At 43.0% G+C, this 23,165-nt stretch overlaps 1 protein-coding gene across 4 annotated transcripts in view; it reads left to right on the forward strand.

Moving 5' to 3' along the window:
* Positions 1 to 405: 405 nt before the first annotated feature.
* The window catches only part of LOC139381216 (protein phosphatase 1 regulatory subunit 21-like), a 38,934-nt gene continuing 16,174 nt past the window's right edge, over positions 406 to 23,165 (forward strand). For 2 of the 4 annotated variants that reach the window (XR_011628537.1, XM_071124670.1), the window contains exons 1-13: positions 406 to 886; positions 1,853 to 1,921; positions 4,600 to 4,746; positions 5,135 to 5,239; positions 5,444 to 5,608; positions 5,710 to 5,768; positions 6,662 to 6,756; positions 8,502 to 8,554; positions 8,707 to 8,856; positions 9,344 to 9,534; positions 9,634 to 9,770; positions 17,386 to 17,478; positions 19,756 to 19,883. Coding sequence is in view for 3 of the 4 variants with exons in the window: in XM_071124670.1 (XP_070980771.1) it covers positions 833 to 886; positions 1,853 to 1,921; positions 4,600 to 4,746; positions 5,135 to 5,239; positions 5,444 to 5,608; positions 5,710 to 5,768; positions 6,662 to 6,756; positions 8,502 to 8,554; positions 8,707 to 8,856; positions 9,344 to 9,534; positions 9,634 to 9,770; positions 17,386 to 17,478; positions 19,756 to 19,883 (1,446 nt within the window). In the remaining variant the exon portion in view is untranslated. The remainder of the gene's footprint in view (positions 887 to 1,852; positions 1,922 to 4,599; positions 4,747 to 5,134; positions 5,240 to 5,443; positions 5,609 to 5,709; positions 5,769 to 6,661; positions 6,757 to 8,501; positions 8,555 to 8,706; positions 8,857 to 9,343; positions 9,535 to 9,633; positions 9,771 to 17,385; positions 17,479 to 19,755; positions 19,884 to 23,165) is intronic. The other 2 variants (XM_071124671.1, XM_071124672.1) reach the window with 1 other exon arrangement.

Consider the following 23,165-nt stretch of genomic DNA (forward strand, 5'->3'; position numbering starts at 1 on the left):
AATAAAGCCTCTTCAATTGAATTGAATTGAGAGAGAAACATATATTTTTTTGAATGTTAAGATGGGAGTTTTTATGACAGCTTCATGCATTACATAATTAACATCTGTTAATAGAAACTGGGCGATAGAGGATTATTAAAATCTATCAACAAATGGGAATTGATTTTTTTTTAAACACTGCAGGGATTTCAAGGGACAACTTTCTCCAAAAGAGAAAGCATGGGACAACAGAACTTGCCACCTGCACACATAAACATATAGCTAGTTTTAAAAACGTGATTAATTTAACAAATCGCACAGTGGTATGAAAGGTCATCGCTGACATAAAAAGCGTCTTGTATGTGTAGTTATTCTTCTAACCGCTAGAGGTCGGCGTTACCCAATGAATTTCCCCCCCAATTTTTGAACTTTGAACTTGGGAGGAGTCGCTAGCCTCGGCGGTGTTTTACAGGTTTTCGGATAGGCGAAGAATTAGCATTTACAAGGATTTGGACTGCATTTCAGGGAGGGCGAAGGCTGTCAGTCATCATGGCCACTTCGAAAGCCTATTTTAGTGAGCGAGCCAATGCTACTTCGTGATGAACCTGCAAGAGGTGCTTTTCTGATGCGTTTTGCTGGCGAGGTGGCTAACGTTAGCTAGCCTAATAACATCCGGCTTTACCTCTCAATAAGATGATTAACGTTAGGTAGCTAGCCAACCTTTCCTACACGATACTGTTTTTCAGTCACAGGCACCAACTGTCATTTAACGTTAGACTAATAACGTTATTCATCTAGCTACTATACGTACTGTATTGGTTTTCTATCTAGCGCTATCTATTTTTCCAAAGCAATGGCTGCAGACCTGCAATCCAAATACACCAAATTGGCCCAGGAGTATTCTAAGGTAAGTGGCTTCTTGTTGATCTATCTTTAGGCAAAGTTCTTGGCTATTTAATCTGATTGCTGAATCATTCTCGGTAACTAACGTTACCTAACATTGGTTTGGTTCAATATGTAGCGTTCATGGATTGCAAGGAAGGTAGTTAACGTTTGTTAGGTCTACTTATTGACAGACAGGAAGTGAATCCTGAACAGAAGCCACCCTAAACGATTGGTTCTCAATATTTTTCGGTTAGGGTACCACCAACTGCCCAGAAGTAACGTTACCCCGTTGTGCGTTTTACCAGTGAGTCTTTTCTAGTATCCCCTGTGGATAGGCCAAGTACCCAAAGGGATCCTAGTATCCCTGGTTGGGAACCACTACTCTGAACAACACAATGTTATACTTGGCTATATTACACGGCCTGAGTAAAACATGGCCAGCCATGTAATTTAAACTCTGTCATGTTACCCTAACCATAGAAAATTGATTGGTAGCCATGTCAGTAGTACTCCTCCTAAAACCCTTTGTAGACATTATTACAATACATGTCTGTTAACTTGTGACTAGATTTGGTTAATATAAAACCATCCTCGTGACCCACACGTTGTCAGCTGACAGGCAGTGGAGGAATTGCATGGTGTTTCCTTTCTGGCTGTTGTGAAATGACATACAGGCCCATATCCGGTTATTTGGAAGAAGCGCTGACATTGTATGTTCCCATATATGTGGTGTGTAGTTGCCCAATAATTAGTGACATTTATTCACCCAATCTTAGAAAATGTATGTGGAGTTCTATTGTTAAATCATGAAATATGGATGCAATCTCACATAAAATCCATAAAATAGCTATGTTGCTTTGCTTTGACGCTGAAGGCCTGTACTGTCAAATTGGCCATTTTGGTCTTTAGAGCTTGTCTGTGTGAACTTTTGTACATTTGTGTGTTGTAGTAGACCTACATCTGTGTCTGTACTCCCATGTCTCCATAGCTCCGGGCCCAGAACCAAGTCTTGAAGAAGGGCGTGGTAGATGAGCAGGCTAGCTCCACCTCTCTGAAGGTACACAACCATTCAGAGCCCACGGGAATAGTTTTGCTCATCTCTCCCTTTCCCCTCAGACATTTCTGAAACGAGGGGGAAATAAGCTGGAATGGGACACTCCAACTAGGATTTCAATAACAAAAAACAGGGAATTTTGATTGTCTTGAAAGGCCTCGTATGCATTCAGTAGGGCTGTGGCACTCATGTTGTCAGCCAGTTATTGTCATGCAAATGACTGCTGGTCTCACGCAAATTAGCATGTTTAGCATCGCCAGACCTCCACCATACAAGCTGCTGATGCGCCTTTTTCAACATCTACATTTTAAAAAGTATAATAAATCCATTTAATTTACACTGTCACAATAAATCCATTATTTTAGTCAGGTCTAAAGAAATGTTATGATATTAAGAATGTATTTTCTAGCCTACTGTATGTTATCTGGCTGTGCGCCATGTCATAGGCTGTAGGCTTGTTCATTTAGTAGAGAAGATATGTTTAAGTCTCATGCCATTATTTTATATTATAGGATTTTATTGTAAGAATAATATATACTGAACAAAAATATAAACGCAACATGTAAAGTGTTGGTCCCATTTTTCATAGGAAAATTTGGTGCATGAATTTGTTTATATCCCTGTTAGTGAGCATTTCTCCTTTGTTAAAATAGTCCATCCACCTGACAGGTGTGGCATATCAATAAGCTTTTTAAACAACATGATCATTACATAAGTGCATCTGTGCTGGGCACAATAAAAGCACATTCTAAAATGTGCAGTGTTATTACACAGCATAATGACGCAGATGACTTTTGAATGAGCGTGCAGTTGGTATGCGGACTGCAGGAATTTCCAACAGAGCTGTTGCCAGAGAATTGAATGGGTAAGCTACTCCGGTTTTATAGGGGAGCAGCTGAGAAATACATGTAGTAGCAGCTGAGAAATACATGTAGTAGCAGCTGGGATCTTCTTTTTAGTGGCAACCATCAAAACTCTGCTTTCACACAGAACTGCATATAGAAATGTCTGGGCTGATAAGAACACTTCACACAGGACTCCATATAGAAATGTCTGGGCTGATAAGGACACTTCACACAGGACTGCATATAGAAATGTCTGGGCTGATAAGGACACTTCACACAGGACTGCATATAGAAATGTCTGGGCTGATAAGGACACTTCACACAGGACTGCATATAGAAATGCCTGGGCTGATAAGGACACTTCACACAGGACTGCATATAGAAATGTCTGGGCTGATAAGGACACTTCACACAGGACTGCATATAGAAATGTCTGGGCTGATAAGGACACTTCACACAGGACTCCATATAGAAATGCCTGGGCTGATAAGGACACTTCACACAGGACTGCATATAGAAATGTCTGGGCTGATAAGGACACTTCACACAGGACTGCATATAGAAATGTCTGGGCTGATAAGGACACTTATTTCACTCGACACATCCACCACTGTTTGAGGAGCATGCAGGCTCTCGCTGTGCGACAGGTGATATTCCGCCCAAAATCTATGCCAGGGGCTCTTCAACCATGTTCCTGTATTTACCCAATACTTGATTTGGGAAACCAAGTGAAATCTTTTTGGGATCATCGATAGTAACATGTTTTCACAACGAAACACATTTAATTAAACTGTTGACAACCCCTATCTCTGCACGCTTGAGAAAGGAATGAAGGAGAAGGAAACGCACAGTGGTGAGATATTCTGTGTCTAAAGGTAATGTGTCAGCTTATTAATTATGAAAATATAAAAATGCCCTATTACTAGGCTATTCAAAAGGTAACCCGTCCATCCAGTATGCATAATAATACAGTCCACACTCAAAGTGGACGACTAGAATAAGTTTAATTTGAGTAGGGGTCAGACCAATCATGTACCAAAGACATCATAAATAAAATAAAATAAAGTTTTTCTGCTGTGTGTAATATGCAGTAGGCTATAAGGCATTATATTGTTACATTTTTAAATGATTTATGTTGGGCTTCTCAGATAGGCCTATGCGTATAGCTTTTCTAAATGCAACGTCTTAAATGCTTTGAATTAATCATCACCTTTAAAAGTGCTGTCCATTGTGTTTGGCTCTGAAACATCTACAACGAGCATTGCATTTATTTTGGCTTACAGACATATAGAACAAAATGTACAACGTGGACCCAGAGGATATCACTTGAAAGTATTAATTCAAACTCTTGTTTCCAAAGTGGTCCTTGATGGTAAAAACAACTTTCACTAGATTTTCAATCTGTGGAACTTCTTTCTTCAAATTGATCACAGTGAAGTAAAACATGTACCCTAACGGTGCGTTTTAAAAGCATGACACTGTTTTGATGATGTGTTTGAGGAGATTTTCCATTTGACTTGTTCTCAACTGGCCTACTTGGTTAAATAAAGGTGGGGGGAAAAATGTATCAGTGGTTAGAGGAACGATAGAGCCCTGAGTACCAGGTCATTAACGACCTGATGGTAGTCAGCAAGTTTGGTACTACTAATGCATGATACTACTAGTGCATAGAGGAGATTAGTGACTCAACGGTCACATGGAATATGACTGAGGTCATGACACATGATTGCCGGTGTGGCGATAATACCGTCACTGCAACAGCCCTAGTGTTCAGTCATTGGCATTGTATGTGTTGAGCCCTCATTGAGCGTCTTCTTCTCCACCCATATACTACAGGAGCAGATGAAGCAGCGAGAGCAGAGCCTGAGGAAGGTGGAGCAGGAGATGGACAGTCTCTCCTTCAGGAACCAGCAGCTGGCTAAGAGAGTAGAGCTGCTGCAGGAGGAACTGGCTACCAGCCAAGCCAAGGGCCAGAAGAGCAAGGTAGAGACAGACACTGGTCCTCTTGCTCCGTTAAGGCAAGAAGAACAAGGTAGAGACAGACACTGGTCCTCTTGCTCCGTTGTTAAGGCACGAAGAACAAGGTAGAGACAAACACTGGTCCTCTTGCCCAGTTGTTAAGGCATGGCGCTAGCAGCGGCAGGATAGTGGGTTTGATTCCCAGGATCACCCATAGGTAAAATGTTTGCAAACATGACTGTAAGTTTCTTTCGATAAAGGCGCCTGCTAAAATGGCAAATATTAGACAAGGAATAGGGTACACCCCACAATCAGACATGTCATTTGGGATGCAAAGTTGATTTGTCGATCAGTGATTCTCATCAGTTCGACTGCAATGTAGTGAATCTCAAAGGTACTTTCTCTCCACCAGAACAAAGGGGACTCTCCCTCCCAGCAGGGCTTGCAGCAGACCCAGAGTGTGTTTGATGAGGACCTGCAGAAGAAGATCCAGGAGAACGAGAGGCTTCACATCCAGGTCTGTCTGAGACATGGGAGTGTATGCATGTATGGACTAGTGTATACCAAGAGACTACTGTTTTGAATATGTGTACATCATTATGTATTTGACCAGTTGCATTTGTGTGCTGGTCTGTTCATGTCTATGGATGATGTTTTTATGATTCTGCACAAATAAATATTTTATCCTTGGATGGACAATGAAGTAATTTTCTGTTCTAAGTTCTATGAGGCCGATGAGCAGCACAGGCAGCAGGAGTCTCAGCTGAAGGTCCAGTTGGAGGAGCTGGAGAGAGACCACGAACAGCACCAGGCCATAGTGGACGGACTCACCTCCAAATACATGGACACTATAGAGAGACTGCAGAGTGCCCAGGCCAGACTAGAGGTGTGAGGGAGGGGGAATAATTGAAGGAGGATGAGAGGGGCTAAACTCATGAATTTGTTATTGATGATGTAATACATGATGCCATTTGCTGTGTCCTACAGGTGAAATCCCAGACTCTGGAGAGGGAATCTAATGAGTGCAGAGTTCAGACAGAGGAATGGTAAAAACCTTATTATATTTATATAGCAGAGGACTTAAAATGAAGCAATAATGAGGGTTAGAATAATGCATATGGGGTCGCATTTAGTATGGTCACTGAGCGGTCATTGACTATTTCTCCTTCCCTCTCCTCTCCCCCTCCCTCCATCCTCTTCTCTCTCAAAACAATGTCAATTTATGGGCTTCATTGGCATGGAAAACGTATGTTAACTTTGCCAAAGCTAGGGAAGTAGATAATATACAAAAGTTAAATAAATCATAAAAATTAACAGTAAACATTACACTCACAGAAGTTTCAAAAGAATAGACATTACAAACGTCATATTATGTATATATACAGTGTTGTAACGATGTGCAAATAGTAAATAAACAAATATGGGTTGTATTTACAATGGTGTTCTTCACTGAGTGCCCTTTTCTTGTAGCATTGGGTCACAAATCCTGCTGCTGTGATGGCACACCATGGTAAATATCGGAGTTTATCAAAATTGGGATTGTTTTCAAATTCTTTAGATCTGTGTAATCTGAGAGAAGTATGTGTCTCTAATATGTTCATACATTGGGCAAAAGGTCAGGAAGTGCAGCTCAGTGTCCACCTCATTTTGTGGGCAGTGTGAACATAGCCTGTATTCTCTTTAGAGCCAGGTCTGCCTACGGCGGCCTTTTTCAATAGCAAGACTATGCTTACTGAGTCTGTATGTAGTCAATGCTTTCCTTAAGTTTGGGCCAGTCACAGTGGTCAGGTATTCTGCCACTGTGTACTCTCTGTTTAGGGCCAAATAGCATTCTAGTTTGCTTGGTTTTTTTGTTAAGTCCTTCCAATGTATCAAATAATTATATTTTTGTTTTCTTATGATTTGGTTGGGTCTAATTGTGTTGCTGTACTCTCTCTAGTCAGCAGCAGTTGAGGAAGTGTCAGTCAGAGCTCAACAGACAGGTGAAACAGAGCACTTGTGTCATCCAGGAGAAAGTGCCCTTCAACGACACCAGTGAGTACTAGGTCACTATGCAACATTTCACCGACCCCGGATAGTGTTCATTAGGAACCAAGCGGAAGACAACAGACTGAAACAGTGAGGCACTACCTGGATGGGTCCAATAAGAACTACTAATTTGTTGTTTTCTGTTGCGTGTGTGCTCTAATGAACACAACTGTGAAACATCCCTGATTGTAAATTATTTGAGAGCACATGTACATGTGTATACTACTAATGTTAGTGAATTCCATATTTTGGTGAATAATGCCATATTACACTTAAAGACATGCTCCGGAACGTTGGCGACTAAGTCTTTTTTTTTTTAAACCTCCCGCTTTGAGCTGGATTTGTCAATGTGTAGTTCATACATGCGTAATCTATACTGAACAACAAATATAGACGCAACAATTAAAACAATTTTACTGAGTTAGAGTTGATATAAGGAACTCAGTTCATTGAAATAAATAAATTAGGCCCTAATCTTTGGATTTCACATGACTGGGTGAGGGTTCAGCAATAGTTGGGCCTGGGAGGGCATAAGCCCATCCACTTGGGAGTCAGGCCTACCCACTGGGGGAGTATGGCACAGCCAATTAGAATGAGTTTTTCCCCACAAAAGGGTTTTATTACAGACTGAAATACTACTCAGTTTCATCAGCTGTCTGGGTGGCTAGTCTCCGATGATCCTGCTGGTGAAGAAGCCGATGTGGAGGTCTTGGGCTGGCGTGGTTACACGCGGTCTGCAGTTGTGAGGGCCCGGTTGGACGTACTGCCAAATTATCTAAAACGACGTGGAGCCGGCTTATGGTAGAGAATTGAACATTAAATTCTCTGGCAACAGCTCTGGTGGACATTCCTGCTGTCAGCATGCCAATTGCACGCTTCCTCAACTTCCTTAAGACATTTGTCGTTTATATGACAAAACTGCACATTTTACAGTGTTGTCCCCAGCACAAGGTGCACCTGTGTAATCATCTTGATATGCTACACCTGTCATGTGGATGGATTATCTTGGCAAAAATGCTCACAAACAGAATTTTAGATAAATAAGCCTTCTGTGCGTATGGACAATTTCTGGCATCTTATTTCAGCTCATGAAACATGGGACCAACACTTTACATGTTGCGTTTATATTTTTGTTCAGTATCTGAGCAGATTTACTGTCTAACCTCAGTTAACCATTAAATCTCTAGTTTGGAAGCGACTGTTAACTGGAAGATGTGCTGTGTCATTTTCCCCACGTGGACTAGCCCCCTAGCAATTCCATTTCTAGCCGATGAGCTTCAGCCCTTCGCCATTTTGAGTGACAGCCAGCAAGATGCACACACAGCAGAGAGAGAACAATGACGTGGTGCATATCTATTCATGTGACGAAGTACACCATTTTCTAGGACCATTTTTGGCTCGTGAGCACTACTTTCAGAACTAAAAAGTATACAAAAGTACTGGAGAATCTCTTTAACATCTATCTCACTGATGCTGTAGGAAGAGGCACACTGAAGCACTGTCTAATGCGTCATGCTATGATAGAGGCTATGTTCAAGTTCAACGCTAGAGCCCTGTTCTCCTCTCTGCTCAGTGTCCTGGTTAGATAGATGGCTTACTTAGTCCTTATAAAAATGCTATATGAAGTACAGCGCGATGACATGCCATCATTCGGCACATTAAACTGCTTTAAGCCAGTTAGTAAGTAAATCATTTAAACTTTTTTTCACCCTGAAATCTCTCCTTTAAATTCCCCCCCCCCTTTTCTCCAGAATTCAGTGACTACAACAGCCTCAATGTTCCACCACACAACAAAAGACACCAGGTGAGAGGAAGCCCTATAGTAATATCCAGTATTATTCAATTCTGTCCTTGAATTTTATAGAACAGATGGTTCTCAAACCTCCATTGTCAGCGTGAATATGTGGTCCAGAGTTTTGGTAGTGATCTTCTCTCGCTCCCTGTCCTCTCCTCCAGTTGAAGGCCCGAGACGTGGCAGGTCAGGCCCTAGGCTTCGTCCAGGACATAGTGGTGGCTCTGTTAAACTTCCACTCCTACACAGAGCAGAGGGTGCACATCTACCCCCTGGATTCCTCTATCGAACCCATCTCACCACTCAACCAAAAGGTGAGGACACACACAATGTCTCCACCTCGACATCCTTTAAAGGGACCAACAGCAATTAGTACATCCATTTTTGGACTTGTAAATTAATAATCTATACCTATTGGTTCTTGCTTAGTTCAACTGTTGTACCCCTTGAGAACCCAGAGTATAAGCTTTTTTTACTCAAATGTTTGCAAACAAAGTTAATGTTAACAAACACTATATAGCCTCAGAACATGATTAAAACTATAATGTTAATATCATGGATGCCCAGTCTTTGCATCTATAGCTCTGTCTATGAATTTGAGTTGTTACATTTCTCCAGCCCCTCTCTCAGCTTTTTACCCAATTAGTGGTGGGGAGAAAGCTTTATTGTTTATACTGCTGATTTGCCGCTTTAAACATATTACATGTTAAAATGTTTAGTCCTTTAGCAGATGTTCTTATCCATAGTGACTTACAATATGTGCTTTTGTCTGAAGTACGTAAGATGTTCTCTTCTCCCCAGTTCTCCCAGTATCTACATGAGAATGCAGCCTATGTGCGCCCCCTGGAGGAAGGACTAGTGCAACTACACCAGAGCATCACAGAGGACACAGTAACAGTACTGGAGACTGTGGGGAAACTGAAGGACTTTGCTGATCATTTCACATCCTACACCCACTTTCTGCAGAAGATTCTACCATACCAGCTCAAAAGGTCTGTATTCATTACATTAGAGGTGTGTGTATGTGTGTATTTACATCTAACGGGGTGGGTGGGTATTTTCCTCCTCATCCTCCTCTATTCTCCCCCCAGTCTGGAGGAAGAGTGCAGGGCTCCTTTGTGTACCTCCTCTCTCATCTCTAAGAACCTGGAGCTGCAGAGTGGCATGAAGAGAATCACGTCAGTGTTCGACAAACTACACAGCTACATCATCCTACTGGCCTTACCTAGTGAGTTGTATCATCCTACTGGCCTTACCTAGTGAGTTGTATCATCCTACTGGCCTTACCTAGGGAGCTGTATCATGCTACTGGCCTTACCTAGTGAGTTGTGTCATCCCACTGGGCTTAGCTAGTGAGTTGTGTCATCCCACTGGGCTTAGCTAGTGAGTTGTGTCATCCCACTGGGCTTAGCTAGTGAGTTGTGTCATCCCACTGGGCTTAGCTAGTGAGTTGTGTCGTCCCACTGGGCTTAGCTAGTGAGTTGTGTCGTCCCACTGGGCTTAGCTAGTGAGTTGTGTCGTCCCACTGGGCTTAGCTAGTGAGTTGTCGTCCCACTGGGCTTAGCTAGTGAGTTGTCTCATCCCACTGGGCTTAGCTAGTGAGTTGTATCCTCCCACTGGGCTTAGCTAGGGAGTTGTGTCGTCCCACTGGCCTTAGCTAGGGAGTTGTGTCGTCCCACTGGCCTTAGCTAGGGAGTTGTGTCGTCCCACTGGCCTTAGCTAGGGAGTTGTGTCGTCCCACTGGCCTTAGCTAGGGAGTTGTGTCGTCCCACTGGCCTTAGCTAGGGAGTTGTGTCGTCCCACTGGCCTTAGCTAGGGAGTTACAGCGCCTTCAGAAAGGATTCACACCCCTTGACTTATTCCACATTTTGTTGTGTTACAGACTGAATTTCAAATGGATTCAATTTAGATTTCTTGTCACTGTCCTACACACAATACCCCATAATGTCAAAGTGGAAATATGTTTTTAAACAGTTTTATAAATTAATTAAAAATGAAAAGCTGAAATGTCTTGAGTCAATAAGTATTCAAGCCCTTTGTTATGCCAAGTCTAAATACGTTCAGGAGTAAACGTTTACTTAACAAATCACGTAATACGTTGCATGGACTCCCTTTGTGTGCAATAATAGTTTTTAACATGATTTTTTAAAATGACTATCTCATCTCTGTATCCCACACATACAATTATCTGTAAGGTCCCTCAGTCGAGCAGTGAATTTGTAACACAGATTCCACCACAAAGACTAGGTAGGTTTTCCAATGCCTTACAAAGAAGGGCACCTATTGGTAGATGGGTTAAAAATAAATAAAGAGTAGACATTGAATATCCCTTTGATGTTATTAATTACACCTTAGATGGTGTATCAGTACACCCAGTCACTACAAGGATACAGGCATCCTTCATAACTCAGTTACCGGAGAGGAAGGAAACTGCTCAGGGATTTCACCATGAGGCCAATGGTGACTTTAAAACAGTTATGGCTGTGATAGGAGAAAACTAAGGATGTGTCAACATTGTAGTTACTCCACAATACCAACCTTATTGACAGAGTGAAAAGAAGGAAGCCTGTAGAGAATAAACATATTTCAAAACATGCATCCTGTTTGCAATATGGCACTAACATAATACTGCAGAAAATGTGGCAAAGCAGTTCACTTTTTGTCTCGAATACAAAGTGTTATGTTTGGGGCAAATCCAATCCATCACATCACGGAGTAACAATCGCCATATTTTCAAGCATAGTGATGACCATATTATGGGTATGCTTGTAATCATTAACAGCTGGGGTGTTTTTCAGGATAAAAATAAACTGAATGGACCTAAACACAGGCAAAATCCTAGAGGAAAACCTGATCCAAAACATGCACCTGGTTTACAATGAGGCACGAAAGTAAAACTACAAAAAAAATGTGGCAAAGAAATCTACCTATGTTTGTTGCAAACCCAATAGAACACGCTACTGAGTACCACTCTACATATTTTCAAGCATGGTGGTGGCTGCATCATGTTATTGGTAATGCTTGTCATTTGCAAGGACTAGAGTTTATGATAAAAATAAACAGAATAGAGCTAAGCACATGCAAAATCCTAGAGGAAAACCTGGTTCAGTCTGCTTTCCACCAGACACTGGGAGTTGCTTACCAAGAAGACAGTGAATGTTTCTGAGTGTCCGAGTTAAAGTTGACTTAAATCTACTTGATAATCTTTTGCAATAGCTGAAAATGGTTGTCTAACAATGATGAACAATCAATTTGACAGAGCTTGAAGAATAATGGGGGAAAAATGTTGCACAATCCAGGTGTGGAAAGCGCTTAGAGACTTACCCAGAAAGACTCAAGCTGTAATCGCTGCCAAAGGTGCCTGTACAAAGTATTGACTCGGGGGCGTGAATACTCATGTAAATTAGGTCTTTCTGTAATAAATGTTCAATAAAGTTACAAACATTTCTAAAAACATGTTTTCACTTTGTCATTATAGGATATTGTGTGTAGATGGGTGAGGGGAGAACATTATATTTAATACATTTTACATTCAGGCTGTAACACAACAAAATGTGGAATAAGTCAAGGGATATGAATACTTTTTGAAAGCACTGTATCTCAGCCCACTGGTTTAACCTAGGAAATGAGTGCTTTCAGAAAGTATTCAGACCCTTCCACATTGTGTTACGTTACAGCCTTATTCTAAAATGGATTTTAGGCAAAGCTTCAATACAGGACTAAGATCTTAATTTTTTTCTCTACTCGTACTACTCTGACACTCATCAGATGTGGCAGGGCTTGCAAAATATCACAGACGACAAAGGGAAGCACAGCTGAGAGCAGCCCAGTGACACGAGCCTACTAGACAACCTAAATAACTTCTATGATCGCTTTGAGGCAAATGACACTTAAACATGCATGATGAGAACATCAGCTGTTCCCGGATGACTGTGTAACCACGCTCTCCACAGCCGATGTGAGTAAGGTCTTTAATCAGGTCAACATTCACAAGTCCACAGGGCCAGACGTATTACCAGGACGTGTACTCCGAGCATGCGCTCACGTCTAGCCATGAAATGCTTTGAAAGGCTGGTCGTGGCTCACATCAACACCATTATCCCAGAAACCCTAGACCCACTCCAATTTACATTCTGTACCAACAGATCCACAGATGCTGCAATCTCTTGCACTCCACACTGCCCTTTCCCACCTGGACAAAAGGAAGACCTATGTGAGAATGCAATTAAGTGACAACAGCTCAGCATTCAACACCATAGTTCCCTCAAAGCTCATCACTAAGTTAAGGACCCTGGGACTAAACACCTCCCTCTCCAACTGGATACAGGGCTTCCAGACGGGCCGCCCCCCCCAGGTGGTAAAGGTAGGTAACAACACGTCCGCCACGCTGATCCTCAACAGGGGCCCCTCAGTGGTGCATGCTCAGTCATCTTCCTTCCACTCATGACTGCATGACTCCAACACCATCATTAAGTTTGCTGATGACGACATAATGGTAGGCCTGATCACCAACAACGATGAGACAGCATATAGGGAGGTCAGAGACCTGGCCGTGTGGTGTCAGGACAACCACCTCCCCCTCAATGTGATCAAGACAAAGAAGATGATTGTGGACTACAGGAAAATAAGTACCAATCACGCCCCCATTCTCATCGACAGGGCTGTAGTGGAGCATGTTGAGAGCTTCAAGTTCCTTTGTGTCCACATCACAAACAAACTAACATGGTCCAAGCACACCAAGACAGTTGTGAAGAGTGCACGACAAAACCTATTCCCCCCTCAGGAGACTGAAAAGATTTGGCATGGGTCCTTTGATCCTCAAAAGGTTTTACAGCTGCACCATCGAGAACACTGGTTGCATCACTGCCTGGAATAGCAACTTCTCGGCCTCCGACCGCAAGGCACTACAGAGGGTAGTGCGTACGGCTCGATACATCACCGGGGCCAAGCTTCCAGCCGTCCAGGACCTCTACCAGGCGGTGTCAGAGGAAGATCCCCGCACGGCAAGCGGTACCAGAGCGCCAAGTCTTTGTCCAAGAGGCTTCTAAACAGCTTCTACCCCCAAGCCATTAGACTCTTGAACATCTAATCAAATGGCAATGCATTATCTTTGCATAGTCACTTTAATAACTCTACATGTACATATTACCTCATTTGCCTCAACACCGGTGCCCCCGCACATTGACTCTGAACCGCTACCCCCTGTAAATAGCCCCGCTATTGTTATTTACTGCTGCTCTTTAATTTTGTTATTATCGCTTACTTTTTTGTTGTTGTATTTTCTTAACTGCATTGTTGGGTAAGGGCTTGTGAGTAAGCGTTTCACTGTAAGGTCTACACCTGTTGAATTCGGCGCACATGACAAATTACACTTGCTATCAGACCCTTTGCTATGAGACTCGAAATTGAGCTCGGGTGCATCATGTTTCCATTGATCATCCTTCAGATGTTTCTACAACTTGGTTGAAGTCCACCTGTGGTAAATTCAATATATTGGACATGATTTAGAAAGGCACACACCTGTCTAAGGTCCCAGAGTTGACAGTGCTTATTGTTGGGGTAGGTTCCTTGTTTCTTGTCAGTCATTGGCTTATTGGTGAAATCAGCAGTCAGACAATATCTTTAAGTAAATCAATAAAACCTTTAATGCAATTGCAGACAAGTTGACAACGGAAACACAGCACGTATGTTTCAGAGTAAGTTCTGCAACATAAAACAGGTCAAAGTTGCTTTAATATGCTTGCAGTCAACCCCTATTTATGTAACTGCCTACGTCAACACCTTCTACTCACGAGACCAAGCCCATGCATATACAGTTATACAAACTTGCAGGGGAAAACAGTCCTGTGTTTTCTAAGGGCTCAGCAGTAATCTTCCATTCCCGTGTGGCTTACAGTGGTATGTCTGACTTGCCTCTTATCTATTTGCACCCCTGCAGGGGTCTGTGTCTATGTATCTCTTTTAGCCTCGAGGTGCTTTCTCAGACACCAATATCAGAGCAAAAGCCAAGTCATGGGGTTGAAGGGCTTGTCCATAGTGTTCTGAGACAGGATTGTGTTGAGGATACAAACATTTCTGCTGCATTGAAGGACCCCAAGAACACAGTGGCTTCCATCATTCTTAATGGAAGAAGTTTGGAACCACCAAGACTCTTCCTAGAGCTGGCCGTCCGGCTAAACTGCGCAATCGGGGAGAAGGACCTTGGTCAGGGAGGTTACCAAGAACCCGATGGTCACTCTGACAGAGGTCTAGAAATGGAAGTATCTTCCATAAGGACAACCATCTCTGCAGCACTCCACCAATCAAGCCTTAATGGTAGAGTGGCCAGACGGAAGCCACTCCTCAGTAAAAGGTACATGAAGTACTTGGAGTTTGCCAGAAGGCACCTAATGTCTCTCAGACCATGAGAAACAAGATTCTCTGGTTTGATGAAACCAATATTGAAGTCTTTGGCCTGAATGCCAAGCTTCACGGCTGCAGGAAACCTGGCACCATCCCTACGGTGAAGCGTTGTGGCAGCATCATGCTGTGGAATGTTTTTCAGCAGCAGGGACTGGGAGACTAGTCAGGATCGAGGGAAAGATTAATGGAGCAAAGTACAGAGATCCTTGATGAAAACCTGCTCCAGAGGGCTCAGGACCTCAGACTGTGGCCAAGGTCCACCTTCCAACAGAACAATGACGCTAAGCACACAGCGTAGGAGTGGTTTCGGGACAAGTCTCTGAATGTCCTTGAGTGGCCGGACTTGAACCCGATCGAACATCTCTGGAGCGACCTGAAAAATAACTGTGCCGCAATGCTCCCCATCCAACCTGACATCTTGAAGTTCTGCAGAGAATGTGAGAAACTCCCCAAATACAGGTGTGCCAAGCTTGTAGTGTCATTCTCAAGAAGACTCAAGGCTGTAATCGCTTCCAAAGGGGCTTCAACAAAGTACTGAGTAAGGGGTGAATGTAAATGTGATTATATATTTACAGTTGAAGTCGGAAGTTTACATACACTTAGGTTGGAGTCATACCACTCAGGAAGGAGACGCGTTCTGTCTCCATGAGATGAATGTACTTTGGTGTGAAAGTGCAAATCAATCCCAGAACAACAGCAAAGGACCTTGTGAAGATGCTGGAGGAAACCTTGAAGCACAGGGGATGCAGCAGCATGCTGTGGGGGTGCTTTACTGCAGGAGGGACTGGTGCACTTCACAAAATAGATGGCATCATGAGGGAGGAAAATGATGTGGATATATTGAAGCAACATCTCAAGACATCAGTTAAAGCTTGGTTGCAAATGGCTCTTCCAAATATCAATGACCCCAAGCATACTTCCAAAGTTGCGACAAAATGGCTTAAGCACAACAAGTCAAGGTATTGGAGTGGCCATCACAAACCCTGACCTCAATCCTATATAACGTTGGTGGGCATAGCTGAAAATGCGTGTGAGCAAGGAGGCCTACAAACCTGACTCAGTTACACCAGCTCTGTCACGAGGAATGGGCCAAAATTCACCCAATTTATTGTGGGAAGCTTGTGGAAGGCTACCCAAAATGTTTGACCCAAGTTAAACAATTTAAAGGCAATGCTACCAAATACTAATTGAGTGTATGTAAATGTGTAACCCACTGGGAATGTGATGAAATAAATAAAGAATTCTCTCTACTATTATTCTGACATTTTAAGTCCTTAAAATAAAGTGGTGATCCTAATTGACCTAAAACAGGGAATATTTACTAGGATTAAATGTCAAGAATTGAGAAACTGAGTTTAAATTTATTTGGCTAAGGTGGATGTAAACGTCTGACTTCAACTGTGTATTTGCGAAAATGTTTAAACCTGTTTTTGCTTTGTCATTATGGGGCATTGTGTGTAGATTGAGGGGGGGAAACAATTTAATCCATTTTAGAATAAGGCTGTAACGCAACAAGGTGGAAAAAGTGAATGTGTCTGAATATCCGGATGCACTGTATATCATCTTACTGGCTTTACAAAGTGATCTTGAATCATGTATTTGTAATCTTTAGCCTTGATAACTAACCTGTTTAACAAATTGAATAGCTACAGTCTATAGGACTAGAGCAGAGGGAGGATCCCTTCCTATTGACTGATCGGGGAACTAGAGGAGAGGGAGGATCCTTTCCTCGTGAGTGATGGGGAACTAGAGGAGAGGGAGGATCCTTTCCTCGTGAGTGATGGGGAACTAGAGGAGAGGGAGGATCCTTTCCTCGTGAGTGATAGGGAGGATCCTTTCCTCGTGAGTGATAGGGAGGATCCTTTCCTCGTGAGTGATAGGGAGGATCCTTTCCTCGTGAGTGATAGGGAGGATCCTTTCCTCGTGAGTGATAGGGAGGATCCTTTCCTCGTGAGTGATAGGGAGGATCCTTTCCTCGTGAATGATAGGGAGGATCCTTTCCTCGTGAGTGATGGGGAACTTAAGGAGAGGGAGGATTCAGAAAGGTTGGTAAGGCAGCAGACTCATTTCAGTTTCCTTCTGACAATGTAATGGTCTAGAGGAAGCTGGGCTGAGTTGGGGTAATTTTCTCTGGACCCTACTGGGTCTGATATTACATATCTGGTAGCTCCAGTACAGTTTCAGGTTGGAAGTTGGGTATAGACAGTAGTTTTATTTATTTAACTAGGCAAGTCCGTTAAGAATTTGTTCTTATTTACAATGACGGCCAAACCTGGACGACGCTGGGTCAATTATGCGCTGCCTTATGAGACTCCCAATCACAGTCGGATGTGCTACGTCTTGGATTCAAACCAGGTACTATAGTAACGCCTCTTGCACTGAGATGCAGTACCTTAGACCGCTGCGCTACTCTGGAGTAATGTTTTCACATTGTTTTCCAGGTGTTCGACAGGACGCTATGCCCCAGAGCAGTTCCTCTGCTGTCTTCACCCAGCTGGCTGCCTGTCTACACAGTCTTCACGATGCCGTCAAAGGTGAATTATTACTTTAAAAAAAATGTTTTTATTTGAAAATATTATTTCTAATTAGTGTTTTTGTAGACTAATGTTCAAGCCACTCTCCTTCCAAATGTAAAGTTTATTGGTTGCGTACACAGTTAAGCAGATGTTATAATGGGTGCAGCGAAATGCTCATGTTACAATACAGTCAAATGTCACAGGTACACACACAATCCATTTAAAAAACAGAACAACAAGAAATGTCTGTTCTCCTGTAGAGATGTCTAGAAGCCCATTTTTATGCTTGATCCGGGAAGCTAGAGGCTGTGTACAGAGGGTATGACGCAATTGCGGAGCCTCCAGAGGCTTGAGGAGGGCAAATCAAGCTCCCTACCATATCACCATGCGCCTCCCAAATGTTGAAACAATGCGTAGTGCTTCATATAGCGCCCTACGATTTGTTGACGTATGTGGGGGCGGTGCGTCCTGAACAAACACAAACTCACTTCCTTGATAACTTTATTCACAACAGCCCTGATCTGAGAAAGCAGAGTAAGTGTGCTGACTTCTGCTGAGGCCGCATCGCAGTAAATGATCTACGGCCAATGCAGGCACTGGAATGGCCATAAATGGGCTTTAAGTTGAACCGTTATAAAGCAGTATACATGCTGTCTTCAAGTAAGGTGGAATTGATAAATGTGTCCCCTGTTCCTTCCTTTATGTATGTAGAGATGTCTAAACCCCATCTCCTTTCTGTGTCTGTAGAGATGTTTGTGTTCAGTGCCTTCGGAAAGTATTCAAACATCTTTACCTTTTCCACATTTTGCTACGTTACTGCCTTATTTTAAAATCAATATATTTTATTTTTTTCCCCCTCAACCTACACACACAATACCCCATAATGACAAAGCAAAAACATGTTTTTACTAATTTATATAAAAAAATATATTTCTAATTTAGATAAGTATTCAGACCCTTTACTTATTACTTTGTTAAAGCACCTTTTTGCAGCGATTTACAGCATTGAGTCTTCTTGGGTATGCCGCTACAAGCTTGGCACACCTGTACTTGGGCAGTTTCTCCCATTCTCTGCAGATCCTCTCAAGCTCTATCAGGATGGATGGGGAGCGTTGCTGCACAGCTATTTTCAGGTCTCTTCAGAGATGTTCGATTGAATTCAAGTCCGGGGTCTGGCTGTGTCCCTCAAGTACATTCAGAGGCGTTTCCCAAAACCACTCCTGCATTGTCTTTGCTGTGTGCTTAGGCTCGTTGTCCTGTTGGAAGGTGAACCTTCACCCCAGTCTGAGGTCCTGAGCCCTCTGGAGCAGGTTTTTGTCAAGGATCTCTCTCTACTTTGCTCTGTTCATCTTTGCCTCGATCCTGACTAATCTCCCAGTCCCTGCTGCCACCACCATGCTTCACCGTAGGGATGGTGCCTGGTTTTCTGCAGCTGTAACGCTTGGCATTCAGGGCAAATTGTTCAATATTGGTTTCATCAAACCAGAGAATCTTGTTTCTCATGGTCAGAGTCTTTAGGTGCCTTTTGGCAAACTCCAAGCAGGCTGTCATGTGCCTTTCACTGAGGAGTGGCTTTCATCTGGCCGCTCTACCATAAAGGCCTGATTGGTGGATTGCTGCAGAGATGGTTGTCCTTCTGGAAGGTTCCCCCATCTCCGCAGAGGAACTCTGGGTTCTTGGTCATCTCCTTGACCAAGGCCCTTCTCCCCCGATTGCTCAGTTTGGCCGGACAGCCAGCTCCTGGAAGAGTCTTGGTAGTTCCAAACTTCTTCCATTTAAAAATGGAGGCAGTCTGTTCTTTGGGGTCCTTCAATGCTGCAGAAATGTCTTGGTACCCTTCCCCAGATCTGTGCCTTGACAAAATCCTGTCTTGGAGCTCTACGGACAATTCCTTCGACCTCATGCCTTGGTTGTTGCACTGTCAACTGTGGGACATTACATAGACAGGTGTGTGCCTTTCCAAATCATGTCAAATCAATTGAATATACCACAGGTTGACTCCAATCAAGTTGTAGAAACATCTCAAGGATGATCAATAAAAACAGAATGTACCTGAACTCAATTTCGAGTCTCATTGCAAAGGGTCTGAATACTTATGTAAATAAGGAATTTCTGTTTATTTTTAATACATTTGCAAAAATGTCTGTTTTCGCATTGTCATTATGCAGTATTGTGTGTAGATTGCTGAGAATTTTATATATCTATATCTATATATTTATATTTAAAAAAAAAATCTATTTTAGATTAAGTCTGTGTCTCTCTCTCTCTCTCTCTCTCTCTCTCTCCTCTCTATAGAGATGTCTAAGCACTACAGCCAGAAGGCCGGTCTGGAACAGCAGTTGCCTACAGTCACTCAGAAGCTCTGCACCACTAACGAGTGTCTACTGGCTTCCCTGGGCATGCTCACCAACAGCACCGACAAGGTAGGACCATGTACCACTATTTAGTTAGATAAGCGAGATGCTGGGTGTGCCCACCAACAGCACCGCCAAGTTAATACAGATAGACACTGTTATCCAAACCAAGTAACAGCGCTGCCAATGAGTGTCTGCTGGTCATCACTAGTTACCACAACCATGAAGTCATAAACCCTCCCTATTTCTAAAATGTGATTTTAAACCTACCCTTAACCACACTGCTAACCTTATGCCTGACCTTAAAGCAATACTTCAGGATTTTGGCCATTAAGCCATTTATCTTCTCCAGAGTCAGATTAACTCGTGGATACCATTTCCATGGAGAGTTGTACTTGGTAATGTGTTGTCTGTTTGGGGCAAATCCAATAACACTTGGTATTCAGGACAAAAAGTGAATTGCTTTGCCACATTTTAGGCAGTATTATTTTAGTGCCTTTGCAAACAAGATGCATGCTCTGGAATATTTATATTATGTACAGGCTTCCTCTTTCACCAGCTCTATTAGGTTAGTATTGTGGAATAACAACAATGTGGATCCATCCTCAGTTTTCTCTGATCACAGCCATTGAACTCTGTTACTGTTTTAAAGTCATCATTGCCTCATGGTGAAATCCCTGAGCGGTTTCCTTCCTCTCTGGCAACTGAGTTAGGAAGGACGCCTGTATCTTTGCAGTGACTGGGTTTATTGATACACCATCCGAGGTGTTTATTAATAACTTCACCATGCCTCATAGGGATTTTCCATGTCTGCTTTTTTTATTTTCACCCATCTACCAATATGTGCCCTTCTTTGTGAGGCATTGGAAAATCTACCTGGCCTTTGTGGCTGAATTTGTTTGAAATTCACTGCTTGAGTGAGGGACCTTACAATTATCGGTATGTGTAGGGTACAGCGATCAGTCATTCAAAAAATCCTGTTTAACGCTATTATTGCACACAGTGAGTTCATGCAACTTATTATGTGACTTGTTAAGCACATTTTTTTAGTCCTGAACTTATTTAAGGGGAACACAAGGTTTGAATACTTATTGACTCAAGACATTTCAGCTTTTCATGGAGAAGTCCATGGAGAATAAGGGCACCTCCTCCCAGCTGCTCACTGCACTGAGGGTAAGAAACATTGTCACCACCGATAAAACTACAATAATCGATAGTTTCAATAAGCATTTTTCTACCGCTGGCCATGCTTTCCACCTGGCTACCCCTACCCCGGCCAACATCTCAGCACCCCCCCCTGCTTCTCCTTCACCCAAATCCAGACAGGTGATGTTCTGAAAGTGCTCCAAAATCTGGATCCTACAAATCAGCTGGGCTAGACAATCTGGACCCTCTCTTTCTAAAATGATCTGCTGAAATTGTTGCAACCCCTATTACAAGCCTATTCAACCTCTCTTTTGTATCGTCTGATATCACTAAAGATTGGAAAGCTGACACGCTTAACCAAAACTGTTATAGACATTTTTCCATCCTGCCCTGCCTTTTTATAAAATGGTCGGAATGGTCGGTTATCGGTTTGATAACCGAAATGGTCGGTTATCGGTTTGTTGGACTTGGCTTTCGAAGGAAAGCCAAGTCCAACAAACCGATAACCGACCATTTCGAATCCCACCTTCTCCACTATGCAATCTGGTTTCTGAGCTGGTCATGGGTGCACCGCAGCCATGCTCAAGGTCCTAAACAATATCATAACCGCCATCGATAAAAGACAGTACTGTGCAGCCGCCTTCATCGACCTGGCCAAGGCTCACCACGTTATCGGCAGACTCCATAGCCTCGGTTTCTCAAATGACTTCCTCGCCTGGTTCACCAACTACTTCTCAGGTCGAGTTCAGTGTGTCAAATCAGAGGACCTGTTGTCCGGACCTCTGGCAACTTCTATGGGGGTGCCACAGGGTTTAATTCTTGGGCCGACTCTTTTCTCTGTATATATCAATAATGTCGCTCAAGGTTAACATCAGTTTTCAAAACACTTTTCCTTAACCACGTCTCCGTAATGACCAACACGTCTGGATTGGAGCTGTGAACCCAGACTATCAATTGATACATTTTAGGTGATAAGCTTCTCGTGTTAACATACAGACAACCCAGGTTTTTACGAGAGTAGTAATCAGGGAAATGGTTATCAGAGCACTACAGTAGATTGGCCAGGGTGTAGAGCAGCATTGATTTTTTTTTTTTTTTTTTTTAATTAGGAGATTTTAATGTGTCTCAGATGGCAACAAGATTATATTGCACAGCAATTCCATCAGGTAACATGAATACAAAGCCGGTGAGAGGTGGTTAGAAAAGGATGGGAGGCCAAGAGTCCCTGTAACAAATAGTGAGTCAGAGTTCCGAGTATGGGAACAAACAGTTTGGCCCACGGTTGGGTAAACAAGCAAGTTCATAGTCAACAAAGGACGCAAGAGTCCTGAGGCATAAAGCCAGACAGGGCAGACGGTGAACAGACCGCCAGGTGGAATCCATGCAGCAGTGCAGCAGGCAACAGGAGTATGTTTCACACCCACTTGGGAGAAGCTTTTATTTATGAAGGCAGATTTCTTGTAGAAAATCCTAGCTAGCTACTGTAGCTAGCAAGTCTCTGTTCACTTTTTTTTTCTTCCACCCCACGCGCTAAAGGAGGTTTCTGTTTCTTGCTGGTTGTTGGTTTGCCAGATTTAATCCATATTACCTCAACTACCTCGTACCCTGGCACATTGACTCCGTACCGGTACTCCTTGTGTATATAGCCTCGTTATTATTTTGTGTTACTATTTCCTTTTTGCCAACAACAAAAATTATGAAGTGTGCAAAATCCAGCACACAGACAACAATTGGCAGTAGAATGCCCTTACGGAGAGTTCCGTGACTTTCAACGTGGTACCGTCATAGGATGCAACCTTTCCAACAAGTCAGTTTGTAAAATGTCTACCTTGCTAGAGCTGCCCCGGTCAACTGTAAACTCATAGAACAGGACTGCTGAGTGCTGAAGTGCGTAAAAATCGTTGTTGGGAGCTTCATGAAATGGGTTTCCTCGGTCGAGCAGCACCACACAAGCCTAAGATCACAATGCCAAGCGTGGGCTAGAATGGTGAAAAGCTCACCGCCATTGGACTCTGGAGCAGTGGAAACGCGTTTTCTGGAGTGAATCACGCATCACCATCTGGTAGTCTGACGGACGAATCTGGGTTTGGCGGATGCCCGGAGAACGCTACCTGCCCGACTGTATAGAGCCAACTGTAGTTCGCTGGAGGAGGAATAATGGTCTGGGACTGTTTTTCATGGTTCGGGCTAGGCCCCTTAGTTCTA

Source organism: Oncorhynchus clarkii, chromosome 23 (assembly GCF_045791955.1).
Source record: "Oncorhynchus clarkii lewisi isolate Uvic-CL-2024 chromosome 23, UVic_Ocla_1.0, whole genome shotgun sequence".
Lineage (NCBI taxonomy): Eukaryota > Metazoa > Chordata > Actinopteri > Salmoniformes > Salmonidae > Oncorhynchus > Oncorhynchus clarkii.